Source organism: Nicotiana tomentosiformis, chromosome 2 (assembly GCF_000390325.3).
Source record: "Nicotiana tomentosiformis chromosome 2, ASM39032v3, whole genome shotgun sequence".
In the NCBI taxonomy this organism is placed as follows: domain Eukaryota; kingdom Viridiplantae; phylum Streptophyta; class Magnoliopsida; order Solanales; family Solanaceae; genus Nicotiana; species Nicotiana tomentosiformis.
Window position 1 is genome coordinate 24,907,752 of NC_090813.1, and position 12,918 is coordinate 24,920,669.

Genomic DNA, 12,918 nt, shown 5'->3' on the forward strand with positions numbered 1-12,918 from the left:
TTTATTACTCAAATCAATTTTTTTATTGTTAATTTTATTACTCCGAATCAATTCATGATCAAGGAAAGGAAGCAGCCCTTACATGTACTCACTTTTAAACATACTGCAAGCAGGAACTTGAACAGTGGGGATGTCAACAAATACAATTGAGAAAGGAGCAATAGCTAATGGTTCGGAGGATTTTACTCGTATCGGTTCCAAGTGAGGGATTCTTCCAAAATGATCTACACTAAGTTCCTTTCCATTTAAAAGCAGTGTTTGGCTATGTAATTCACCATCTTTGGCTGTAAGGTGATATTCTTCCCTCCAAATTTCGTGTCTCGAATTCTGACCATTTATGACTTGCAGCAGAAGCGGAGCCTTGTTTGCGTTAGCAAGTGTGACGGAAAGACTTACATTAACTGTTGCATCACCATCCATGTTGATCAACAACAGTGTGATTCCGTCCTGCAACATAATTACATAACAATATGTATTTAGAAATCATAATCTCTAGACAGGGCCGGAGCTAGCATAGAGTTTATGGGTTCGGTTGAACGCAGTAGCTTTGGTTCAAATCTTTATTTATCTTAAGAAATCCATTGAATATGTACAAATTATTAATTTAGAACCCAATAACTTAAAAGACCTAGAATCCCGAACCCATAAGCTCCAAATTCTGGCTCTGCCTTGTCTGTAGGGTAGATCACAGAGATATTTTCAAGTCTCTCATGCTTAAATATACACTATTATACTTACAGAAGATTTTGAACAGTGGGCGTAAGCTCGTAGCTTTTTCGTTCCTTGGAATTGTGTTGATAGAACAGACCTTCCCATCAAACGGTGCCAAAGAAGAGCACTGTGTGCATGAATGAGAATGCAAGTAACAATAAGTAAATCGCAAAATGAATGCTACAATACCAAGTAAAGCATTTTCTAGATTATGTTAACAGTGGATGCAGTTGATTTTGAATCTCATTTTCAGTTATTCAACCAAAGATCAGCTAAGGCATACCCATAATAATCAGGATTTGGACGAAACGTTCTGGCATTAAGGAGACCATAGTTTCCACCAACCAATGTTTGTCGACAATATGTCTTTGTGTCGAACATGGCTGACATCCCAAGCTGATCCAAATACCTACATAGTTGCAAGAGGCAAAAATCGCTTCTAATGAAACCTTGACAAGAAGGTTATCACAGGATATAGACCATTTAAGTTGAGTTTTTACCAAAAGCTGGACACAAAGCTATTGGAAACAAGATTGCGACCACTGTTATAAACCCCTCCACTTTCACCAACCCATGCTACTGCTGAAGTTCCAAAATTTTGGAGAACGCCTTGAACATTTCTGAATATTTTGGAGTCTTCATCCAGATGAAAAGGATCAAGTATTTTCTGAACTAGGCCGCTGTCATTGCCTAGAGACAAGATAACTTTTATTCCAATAACAATGTTGAGCTAGAAGAGGGAAAAACAGATCTAATAGCTTCTTGTACCTCCACCAACATTATAAATGTGATGTGTAACCACTTGAAGAGAATTGGATGCTTTATCTATAAGCTTTGAGAACCAACCAACATCAAATATTCCTCCCGGTGCAAGGACTAATGGCATAATGTCCTTCCCTTTATATATTTCTTGCAATAATTTGTGAAGCGCGATGACATCCCGGCTGTATTGATTGGCTGTGATATTTGCACCGATTCCATTTCCATTCAATTCATTTCCTGGCAAGAAACCAGATATTTGCATCAAATGTAGCAGAGAGAGGCCAGATGAAAGAGCATTCAACAATGTCAGAGTTAGCTCTTAATACTACAGTGTTCCTATGGAAGAAAGTGATTTGTTAACCTGTCTTACCCCGAGGTGGAGCCAGAATTTGAAGTTTATAGGTTCGAGATTCTAGTTTTTTAAAGTTACTGGGTTCTAAATTAATGATTTATACATATTTAATAAGACAAATATAGAGTTTGGACAAAAGCTACTGGTTTCGATCGAACCAATAAGCAAAGAGCTAGCTCCGCCCATGGTCTTACTCTTAACGGAGTCTCATATATATATATTTTTTGTTTAAGAGAAGGAAATGGATGTAATGTCAACTAGATCCATCGTACATGAACTGCAATAAAATGGTAACATTTCCTTATCGCGCTGTATGAAGATGTAATTACTTGCAAATGATGCTTCTGCTCTTACAAACCAAAACAAAGAATAACTCGACCACACTAGAAAGACAATTCTCATACTGCGTGCTCCTTTATACCACTGTTAAATCTCTTAGGGTTATTACTATCCTTATGCTAAATTTGCACATCAGCATACCCCTAAAATATCTAGTTAAAGACAGCAGAGAGTTTCATACCAAGCTCCCAGCCGAGGATAGTATAACCTCTGCTAACTGTATATCTGATGAAAGACTCTGCATTGCTGGAATCCCAATCTCCCAAAGCAGAGCCGTTAGGAGCTATTGTCTTTCCATTTAAAGCATTCAACCCAAAAGTTACTTTTGCCCTGCAACAATATACAGCATGTATTCATGTAGCTTTCGTTAACAAGAAACTCAGTTCATTACTTTCATATCCTTAAATGATTTTCCTCACTAGTTTTAAAATGAACACAACTGCATGAAGTTAAGTTACCCCGTTTTCTTGAAGATTTCGTTGAGTTCATCCCAACGAGACAAAGGTAAACAACCTTGGGTGAAGCCAAACGACTCTGTATTATTAAGGAAAAAAGGACTACATGGTTGCTCATAATGCGCCGTTTGGTATACTATTTTGTCTTGCAATGTGCCTCCGAGTCTAATTTTTAATGGAGAAAACGCTGCGATATTCAAGAGGAAACTTCAATCGTTACTCATTAATAAGAAAACTACTTCATAAAAAATTTTGAACCCGCAGTGAAGGGGTGTTTCTTTAAAAGTTTATACCTCTAATTGCATTCAACAAAACCTTGTTGCTTAGATCCTGCAAAAACGAACGCCCCCAATTAGTGCAATGGGATGTAAAGTTGAACATAACATAAAAATGCCAAGGGTAAAGCTCAGGGGATAATATAGTAGTCAACCTTCTAAAAAGAATAGTGTTTTAATGATTAATAAGAAAGGTAGCTCCCACCATAGAGTCAAAAACATCACAGGAAATCGAGAAGGCTTAGGAAAATATTTTCAAGAAAACATTTTTAAGATGAATCTTCTCTCACTATTCAACGCTCTAATAAAATTTAGAAACTAAATCAACTGAACTATTGGAGAAAAACATAACCAAAGAAAGTGTTTTTTCCCCCTTTTAATGGAAAATATTTTTCAAGGAAAATGCAATATTATTGCCTAAAAAGATCAAAATATGCAAAGATTTTCAAGTACACTAGTGGTTTTACCAAGTTCTTAACCCTCTTACAGATATCAGTACTACAGGGGAAAGTAGCTACACTGCAAACTTATATGAAACTAAGTCATTAATTAGAACGATCACTCACCAAATAGATTAAACCATAAGTAAGCTACCATCACTAGAGCATTCTAAAAAAAGGGGTCGCCGGTGCACAAGTCATCTCGTGTTCACACAGGGTCTAGGAAAGGACCGCACCCCAAGTGGTGTGATACAGACAGCCTAACGGCTGTTTCCATGGCTCGAACCCGTGACATATAGATAACACGGAGGTAACTTGTCGTTGCCCAAGGCTCCCTTCCATCAGTAGATCATTGTATGTTAACTATTTGTCATGAATGTGTAAATTAATTAAAAGGCTATATAACAGAAGCTTTAAAGTACAGAGAACTAAAAAGAAAAAGTGAAAGAGGGGTTACAAGATTAAGGAGAGAAGAATTTCCCCAGCTACAAGTTCCATAATCACATTTATTAGAAGGCCACCAATCTAAGGTTGCACAAATGAAGTCCTCATCTATCTTTGCAATGGCTGCTGACCCATCAATGTAAAGAGTCCCCTCTTCCTCTTCTGCTCTTGAACATTGGCTGCTGTACAACAATAATAGCGAGAAACACAACCCCAAGAAGCAGCTGAACAAAGAAGCCATTGCAAATTGACAGTGACAGTTGATTCCCTAAATTGGTATTGCCTTAAATGTGTTCTACCTACTCTGACACGTGGATATTAATGTCTTAAATTAAATAAATTTTAGATTAGGACATATGGACAGTTAAAAATATGCATGTGAAAAGCACGTGTTTTAAATTCTTCGATTTAATATAAACTTCAAACGAGTTTTAAAAAGGTAGCCCGGTGCACAGGCCACCCCGTGTTAGTGCAGGGTCCAAGTAGGGCCGCACCCCAAGAAATGTAATGTAGATAGACTATTTTAATGCAAGTATTTGCTGCTTCTACCAATGTGTAGTTCAAACCCGTGATCTATAGGTCGCATGAAGACAACTTTACTGTTATTCTAAGGCTCATCTTCTATCAAATGCGAGTAAATTATGTATTAATTAAGCTCCTTATCTTTTGGTACGCGGACTAAATTATCCCGAAATTATAATTCTGAGATTATAATCCCATGACTAATTTATACCACATAAGAGATGGGATAAAATAATCCACATTTGATGGAAAAAGGTGGTATAAGATGAGATATTCAGGATTAAGTTTGTGATTAAATTATACCTTGTTTGGTTGACGGTATAAATTTATCGCCAACCAAACACAACATAAATTTAATCCCACTTCGTATCACACCTTATCCCTCATACCAAACGACAAGTTTGTCTAAGACAACCTCTGAAAGGTAGGATTTCTACCTTATATGCACATTTTACTTGATTGTTTTTTTTCCCATCGAAACAAGAGTTCTATTAATTCATTAAGGATATAATATGCCTAAAGGAACGTGTAACATCATTTATAATCTAACGTGAGAACATTATTTCCCAAGAGATTTTTTGTACCAAAGAAACAAAAAGATTTGCTAAGTTATGAGAGACAGAATTAAAGATTTTAGGAATTTGTACGAACATAACTTGATCCAAATAAGAAGACATTATCTTCACAAGCTACATCCACATCTTAGGTGATCTCACATTTTTCTTCAACATGGCAACTACAACTTTCACATCAATTATTAAAATTTGATGTGTAAATATAGTAAAAACCAATTTTCTACGTGCTAACAGATTTTATATATTTTTATAGTTTTGATATTTTTCATTTTAAATTTATGTCAATGCTTCAATCATGATATATAAAATATCTCGTTTTGCATTGGAGAGGAAATTAACTTTTTATCACACAATATTGTACAACATGTCAATTTGAACAGTTGATTTAACAAAAGAGGAATAAGATATGGTCCTTGAATTTAAACTATAAACTATCTCTGCAAATACCATATTCCACCATACCTAAAAAAGAATACTAAAGAGGTTGAGAACTACTATACACAGAGGTGGAGTTAGGATTTAAATTTTATAGGTTCAGGATTATAATCTTTTTAATTTACTGAATTCTAAATTAATAACTTTTACATATTCATTGAATTTCTTAATACACATACAGAGTTTGAATAAAAACTACTGGGTTCGACTGAACACGCAACCAATAATGTGGCACCGCCCCTGACTATACAATAGGAGTAATAACAAGTGAACAAGAGTTTTGCTAGGGCTAATAGGAACACATTTACGTGAAAGACTATTAGATAACCTTTTAGCACCGGATCTATCGTGGACACAAAGGTATTCAAGATTTGAACCTTATAAATTCAGATTCAAAATTTTTTCACATCCCATCTTATAAATTCAGATTTGTACGTTATTTTATGTCGTTTTAAAAACACGCTAAAAGCGAGTCAATATGACACAAGATTTTAATGCTTTAAATGATAAAATGAGACACACCCTTAGACCTTAGTTTATGTTAAAGCGATACCACCTCTGAATCTACCCTTGGCAAAAGTCATAAAATTAAAAATATAATAATTTGACTCTTATATTCTGATCCTTACAATGTATATTTCTAGTAAAACAAGAGGTTTATCTACTTCATTCTAATTTTTCTTCTTTATTTGTTTTCCACCCGGTGTCCGACACCCATATTGGGACCCGACTAAATCTGGATTCGGGCCGAGAAGTTCCACAGGGTAAAGTGCTCCCTAACAAAGACAACTAATATTAGGTTCATTTAGGGCCAAAGCTGAAAGAAACATAAATTTGAAAACTCGAAAGGCAAACAAGTGAATTAATTTCATATTTTAGAGAATTAAGTCAAATATCAAATTTTCTTTGTAAAACGAGAGAGACCTTTATTTTAATTACCTACGTGCGCTGAAGATACAACAGATATATTCCCTAGCTAATAGTACTATATTGTAAGGGAAAATAACAATTTTAGTCCCTATGTTATAGCGTTATACTTGTTTCGACCCCTGTATTAATCAGCTATGTATATTTAATCTTCAATTAGTATAAACATGTACTTTTGATTTTGACTGAAGACGAAGTCGAAGCTCGCCAAGTAGCAATATCAAAGCTAACGAAGCCATAAATCAGTTTTTTTTTTTTTGGGTTAAATAATGGAACTGTGAGTTATGACATATGAATACAGAAATAAAGTCTTCTATGCCTTCCTTAACTATTTGTATGGCGAATAGATTCTTTGGTTTTATTTTCTTTCACCCTTCCATTTTGTTGTTGATCTTTCTAAGACTTATAATATTCCTTTTACGTCAAAAAAGATTCTATTTTGAAAAGTTAAAATCATTCATCAACCTTATATAGGGACTAAGGCCTTGACTTTTTCTTTTTAAGATTAAGACTGTTTGTTAAATTTATCCTTATTTAAAAGCTTTAAATATAAATTTCAGAATAAATGCAGACCTATTCAAAGCAAATAAGTGACAGTAAAAGGCAAAAAAAAAAAAAAAACATCTGCATTTAATGAGTTGAAATATGAATAATTCAGTATTTTTTATGCAGCTACACTTCTTCAGCTGCTCTATTAGAATAAAGAATGAGTTCCACTGTTAGCAGTAAGTTTCTCAGGTCAAAGTTGGAGAATACTAGAGCGACTATAATTAAAAAGAAATTAGCAATGTTCGTTTATTTTTCTTTTTGATAAGGATAAAAAATTAACAATGTTCTCAGTCTGACCAGTTAGGATTTCCATGCTTATACATATAAAAATGAGACTTCAAAAATTATTAATTTCACTGCAAAACTCGTTCCCCAGCCTGTAAAGATCGAGGTAGTCCAAATGAACCTCAGTAAAATGTGGATAAGGTGTAGAACCATCATTTTTACGCCTTAAATCAATAGACAAAGGAACTATAAAGGAAAAATTCCCGAGCTTCTGCCAAAAAATGAACTAAGAACCAGAACAAAGAAAGGCGAGGACAAACTGCAGTAGTACCTATAAAGGTGCATTTTTCAAATATGTCCTCTCGTAAAAGCCAGTTATTTGGTCAGCCACAGCCCACATAATCGCCTGACCAGGTGGGATCCTCATGAGCCGCGGAATTAACCCCTTCCACAAGGCACGTAATCCTTCTTCTGCATGTATTGTTGAGATGGCATGAAACATACCTCTGTACTTCAACTCACCCCCGGATTTACTCTGAGCCATCAGCCTTGTTTTCACAACATCAAATGGACCGGTGCATATGGGACCAGCCGTACCTGCTAGGAATCCTGATATCATAGACTGCCAGGGGTGAAGAACTTTTCCATCACCTTCATGTTTCTTCCACAACATTGTGTCGAATGCATTCTTGGCTGTAAACATGGCGGCCTGATTTGTCCCGTTGCGCATAACAGTTGGGGCAGCACCTGCCCAGAGACCAAGAATGCCTTCTTCACGAACAATCATACGAGCACAGTGAATAGGTCCCTTGTATTTCAGAAGTTCAGTGCTTAATCCTCTCTGCTGCTGTAGTCTAATCTTCACCACCTGCACTTACAAAAGTTTGACAATCTTTTAGTGATTTAAGCTGGCTTTCCTTTCAAAAATCTATTTCTACTTATCAACTATGACATTTTAGACATGCTAGTATGCCAATATTACGCAAAGTCGCAAATGACCAGAGTTTAATTATTTTACAGACGCTTTCATTAGCTTTTAAAGACTTCTGTATAAAAATAACACATGTACAGTGCAGAATACAAGCAATTTGTACGTGCCGTGAAGGTTGAAGCATCACAGTTAAGCTAAGAAATAAGTATTCCATCCAAATGTTTCCACAGCATCCTTTGAGGACCTTTCCATACTCCTCAGGAATCACTAGGTATCCATCACCATCAACGCAACTCTCTTTTCCATTCAAAAGAGGATATCAAACTTGAAGTACACTATGAGTTGCTCTGCCCACGGTAAACTTAGTCCTTTTACCCATGAAACACATAGCCCATACTTACTAAATTTACTACTTTTTGGACATTAATTTCTTTTAAATGGATGATTGTCAATGTAAATTAATAAAACCTATGATAAAGCTTGGTCAACTCGGATGTATCTCAGTGAGGCAAATTTCTTCCTATCTGCTTTTACAAAATCTGTTTAAAGTGTTGGCTGAATATGTCAAAGAACTTTTGAGTGCTTGGACTCAACTAAACCAAATTCTTCTCTATTGGTAAATTTGCATACATCCTCACAATTCAAAGAATGAGCCACTACGTATCTTAAAAAGAGAAGACTATAGCCTGTTGATCCAAGTTTCACTACTTTCTTTTGAGACAGGTGGCTAATAAACCCTTGTACGATAAATAGTGTTGGTCCTCTCTGCTCCCTTTATTGCTCTGCCATCTTATTCTTTTTTCACATTAATGAATCACCGGATGTCACAAATCCAAGCTATTTACAGGAGTCTTCGCCAACAAACAAATAAAAATCCAAAGTGAATGATACTTTCCACCACCTAAAAGGAACATTATATGGAAAAGCAACAAATTGGTCCTGCATCGCATTCCCTAATTCTTCTCCATCTTAGCACCATCTTCAATTGCTCTTAACATTTTGAGATAATATTTAATTTCAACTGTATTCTGTAGCACTTAAATTTCTAATGCTCTTTGCTGTGTTGTAACCAGGCATAAGCTTTCTGCTAAACAATCAGTATGTGATTTTTTCCCATCTGTCCAAGCCTTGGTGGATAGAGTTACCTGGTACCTTTTGCTGGTGGGAGATAGCAGGTATCCGTGGAATTAGTCGAGGTGCGCACAAGTTGGCCTAGACACCACGGTTATAAAAAAAAAGTGAAAAAAATAATAAGGCACTAGAGCTGCATATCCATATCTCAACTTTGGTTTCTCACTCTAACTTGTGAAGCGACATTCCAGAGCTTCTTTTTCCCTAAACCTTGTGTTCTTGGTCCAATCTATCTTATCCAAGGAGAAGAGTGTGTATGGTATACACCAATTCGCCCCCTAATCCCACGTTAACCTGGGAGCACTTGCACTTCCTGCACGGGATAAGCGCCCTTTATCAAACTGTGAACTCCACTTAGCTAAGGACCTCTTCTCTCTACCTCCTTCTTGGGCACACTATTACCTGCCTTGAACTCATTGGGCAGTCGAACAACACTAATCAGAACCAACAATAGTAGAACTACTAATACTTTTGTGCATATCTATTAATTTGAATGAACTATAAAAATCCTAATATGTATATTCTTATTACAATTGCTATGTCCCAAGTTGGGCTACAAAAACTATTTTCGAATAAGAATGATCAAACTAACAAAATGTTACAATCATCTATCCTAATATATGTTCTTTGCAAAAAGACACTAGCAAGGCTTTTCTCCTTTCTTCTTCAAGAAATAAACCCCTTACCTTAAACCTAACTATAAATTACCGACCATTTATTGGCAAAATGTGCTTAATCAACTGGAAAAACCACATAAATCAACTGGAAAACCACATTAATCAAATACCTAACACTCATTCTGTGACAAATTATTCATGGCTTTGTTTGAAATTAAAAAACATGAATAATTAGAATGTGCTTCCACTATGTGGAGAGTTGAATTTTTTAGGGGTATTATCACTTTTAGCCCGCGCCAGAAACTATTTACATCTGGTAGTCGAAAAAGTGTATAAACTTGTATAATTTTTATATATAACATACAGAATGTATATATATACAAATTTTATACTTATTTCGGCTATTATTTTTACAGCGGCTATACAACGTCATTTTTCCAATTTTTTATGCAAACAAAAGTGGTTCTACAAATGGAGATGAAGCCAATAGATTGAAGGATTTGTAGTCTAAAGTAAAATCCAACCTTTCATATACTAATAAAATATGAGTAGAAAAGCATCAAATAGTGTATGGTGTGCCGAGACAGCCTAAAAAAAAAAAGACAAATACTTTGCGAGTTGAGACATATTTTTCTAGAGAAGTGCAGGTAAGACAAATGACAGTAAAATCTCACCAGAAGATTATGGTGAGCAGCTCATTAGTTTTCCTACTCAAGACTATCGTATATTACAGTTGTTGCAACTTTTGAAACACTACTTTGTATAAACTACTTCCTTCATTTGCTAGGCATTAGCATATTTACTTATTTATCAGATGACTACAACAAATAAGAGAAGAGAATATAAAAATGAAAATTTAATTTCTTCCTGTACAAAAAAAGAGGAAGAGTGGCTTAATTACCAGCAAGGTCTCATCCCTTATGAGCGATAATGAACGATGATCAAGATAATTGTAATGTATTCTAAGCCTGGTCTTTGGTGAGTGTACATGAGCGAGAGAAATGACCTTAGTTCTTGGAAAAGGCAGGACAAAGACCCGCCTAATCCATAGAGAAAATATATTTGGGGTTTTAAGGGATATTTTTGGCCCTGTGTTTATTTTTGCCTAGTTCGAAGAATTAAAAATAAAAATCTGAAATGAGTCCAAACAATGGACGCATAAACTCTAATAGCATAGAATATAGACACATGTTAAGTTCTTTGTTTCAGGTCTACCACATAGTAACAGCTTATATATATTTTTGTTGTTACAGCAATTTAGATGTAATATTGTAGAGTGACTTATCTCAGGAAGGAGGGAAACAATATTGCTAGACTTAGATGCAGTATTTGGCAGTGCGATCAAGTGATTGAATGACAACTCACCTTGAAAAATAAACACCCTATTAACATATGATGTACCAACTTGATAAGCCTCTAATTGCCATTTGCAATTATGAAAACTTCCAAAACCAATTTAGTTATTCTTCCTCTATCCAAATCATTTTGTTTAAAGTTTAAACAATGCAGAATCATTTCTGCATGTTCATTTATTAGTTTTTCTTTACGGTCGGCCACAGTCTCTCAGCATACACAATAATCTTTTTTTCTTTTTAATGGATAAAGACAATAAATTTATCTTTTACCTACACTTTTTATGGTTAGTTTAGTTTACTTAGCTCTTTGTCTCGTACCATCCCCTTGTTATTATCAGTACTTCAAGCTGCAATCTCACCATGAAAAAAGCTAACACACTTAGGCAAAAAGAAACCAAGCTTAAGGTAACTTGATAGTCTCGGCTGACCTATTCCCGTCCTAATTTATGTGATTGTATTTCATTTTTAGTGTGTCCAGAGAAAATGACAACTTTCTATCTCTAGAAATAATTTAACTTTAAACTTACCGATTTACTTTAATAAGATTATTTCTAACGACACTAAATATCTATGGCTTGTTTCATATTACAAGTTTAAAAAGACCATTTCTCATAAATTGGGACGTAGGGAGTATTAATCAGACAAGTTCTTAAAAATTATCTAGATTAGTAATCATCGTCTATACGAGCAAAACTAGTAAATGAATTCAGAATAACTAAAATCATAAGATAGATGTGGAAATTAACGAACCTCAAATGGCGTGACAATAACAAGAGCTTCAAGAACACCCGCACCAAAACCAGCCATGACCCGACCCTGTGGGCTAAGCTTACCCGTTTCCGAATCCTTAAACGCTCCCTGTAAAATCGCATTGGAACCCATACGCAGCGCATATTTGAGAGTCAAATGAGTAGCAAAAGGCGTCAACCCTTTCCACAAAGCCCGTACGCCTTCATTCTGAATAGTTGTCGAACCGCAATGAACAATACCTTTATAAGAACCGGACCGGTCCAATTGAAGCCGGGTTTTGATGACGTCAATGGGCTGTAAACAACTGGCTTCTACAATCCCACCCAATGAACCGGAAATTGCTTTCATGTATGGTGGAATTGTTTTCTTATTCGTTGAATTTTGTTCAGCCATTGAAATTACTTAGTGAAGCAGGAGGAAGAGGAGAATTAAAACGGTACCGTACTAAAAGGTATGTCTCCTTTTCCCCTGCTTCAGTGTTTCTTTTCGTTTGGAGTTTCAAAGGAGGAAAAATGGCATATTTATCAGAAGTAAGGTTTGTGGGTATAAGAGAAACGTGGTGAATTTTGCAGAAATTATGCTTCTTTTACTTTTTTTTATTAAATTCTTCATTTGAAAGAAATAACATGACGACCATTAATTTTTATGGGACTGCACGTGCACTTCTTATACTTAATTATTTTTCTCATTCTTTTCTTCGTTTTTGTTTATGTTTTTTCAATATTTTAAAGGATGTTAAGTACACTTGAAGATTTGGAGTTGACTACTCAATAGATTGAGAAGTAACTAAAGAATTGAAATATTCTTTACTTCGTTCGGTTGTGAAATAAGTGATTAATTATCCTTAAATTAATTATCTTGGGATTAGTTATCCACTCTTCCATGATGGTATAAAAATACTACAATTTCGGGATAGTTAATCCTGAGATTAGTTATACCACGATTTTATCCCAATCAAACATGAAATAAATTCATCTCAAATTTAATTCCGAGATTAATTATATTTTATCCCTCGTACCAAACGAACCCTTAGGGAATACAATCTCATTATTAATAATTCCGAGATAAAACACTAAAATAGCAAAAATGTTAAAACTCTTCATCCAAAATCTTTTAAGAAGGT

General features: G+C 35.1%; 2 protein-coding genes across 2 annotated transcripts; both read right to left on the reverse strand.

Moving 5' to 3' along the window:
- LOC104114370 (heparanase-like protein 3) lies at positions 1–4,051 on the reverse strand. Its single transcript, XM_009624797.4, has 9 exons — positions 3,792–4,051; positions 2,913–2,949; positions 2,623–2,806; positions 2,346–2,494; positions 1,480–1,710; positions 1,212–1,401; positions 995–1,120; positions 739–838; positions 1–447 (listed from the first exon to the last, which is right to left on the reverse strand). The coding sequence occupies exons 1-9, from the start codon at positions 4,017–4,019 to the stop codon at positions 79–81; spliced, it is 1,614 nt and encodes a 537-aa protein (XP_009623092.1). The 5' UTR covers positions 4,020–4,051; the 3' UTR covers positions 1–78.
- Positions 4,052–7,007: 2,956 nt separating this feature from the next.
- Positions 7,008–12,365, reverse strand: LOC104114371 (mitochondrial succinate-fumarate transporter 1). Its single transcript, XM_009624798.4, has 2 exons — positions 11,796–12,365; positions 7,008–7,879 (listed from the first exon to the last, which is right to left on the reverse strand). The coding sequence occupies exons 1-2, from the start codon at positions 12,186–12,188 to the stop codon at positions 7,343–7,345; spliced, it is 930 nt and encodes a 309-aa protein (XP_009623093.1). The 5' UTR covers positions 12,189–12,365; the 3' UTR covers positions 7,008–7,342.
- Between the last annotated feature and the right edge of the window lie 553 nt (positions 12,366–12,918).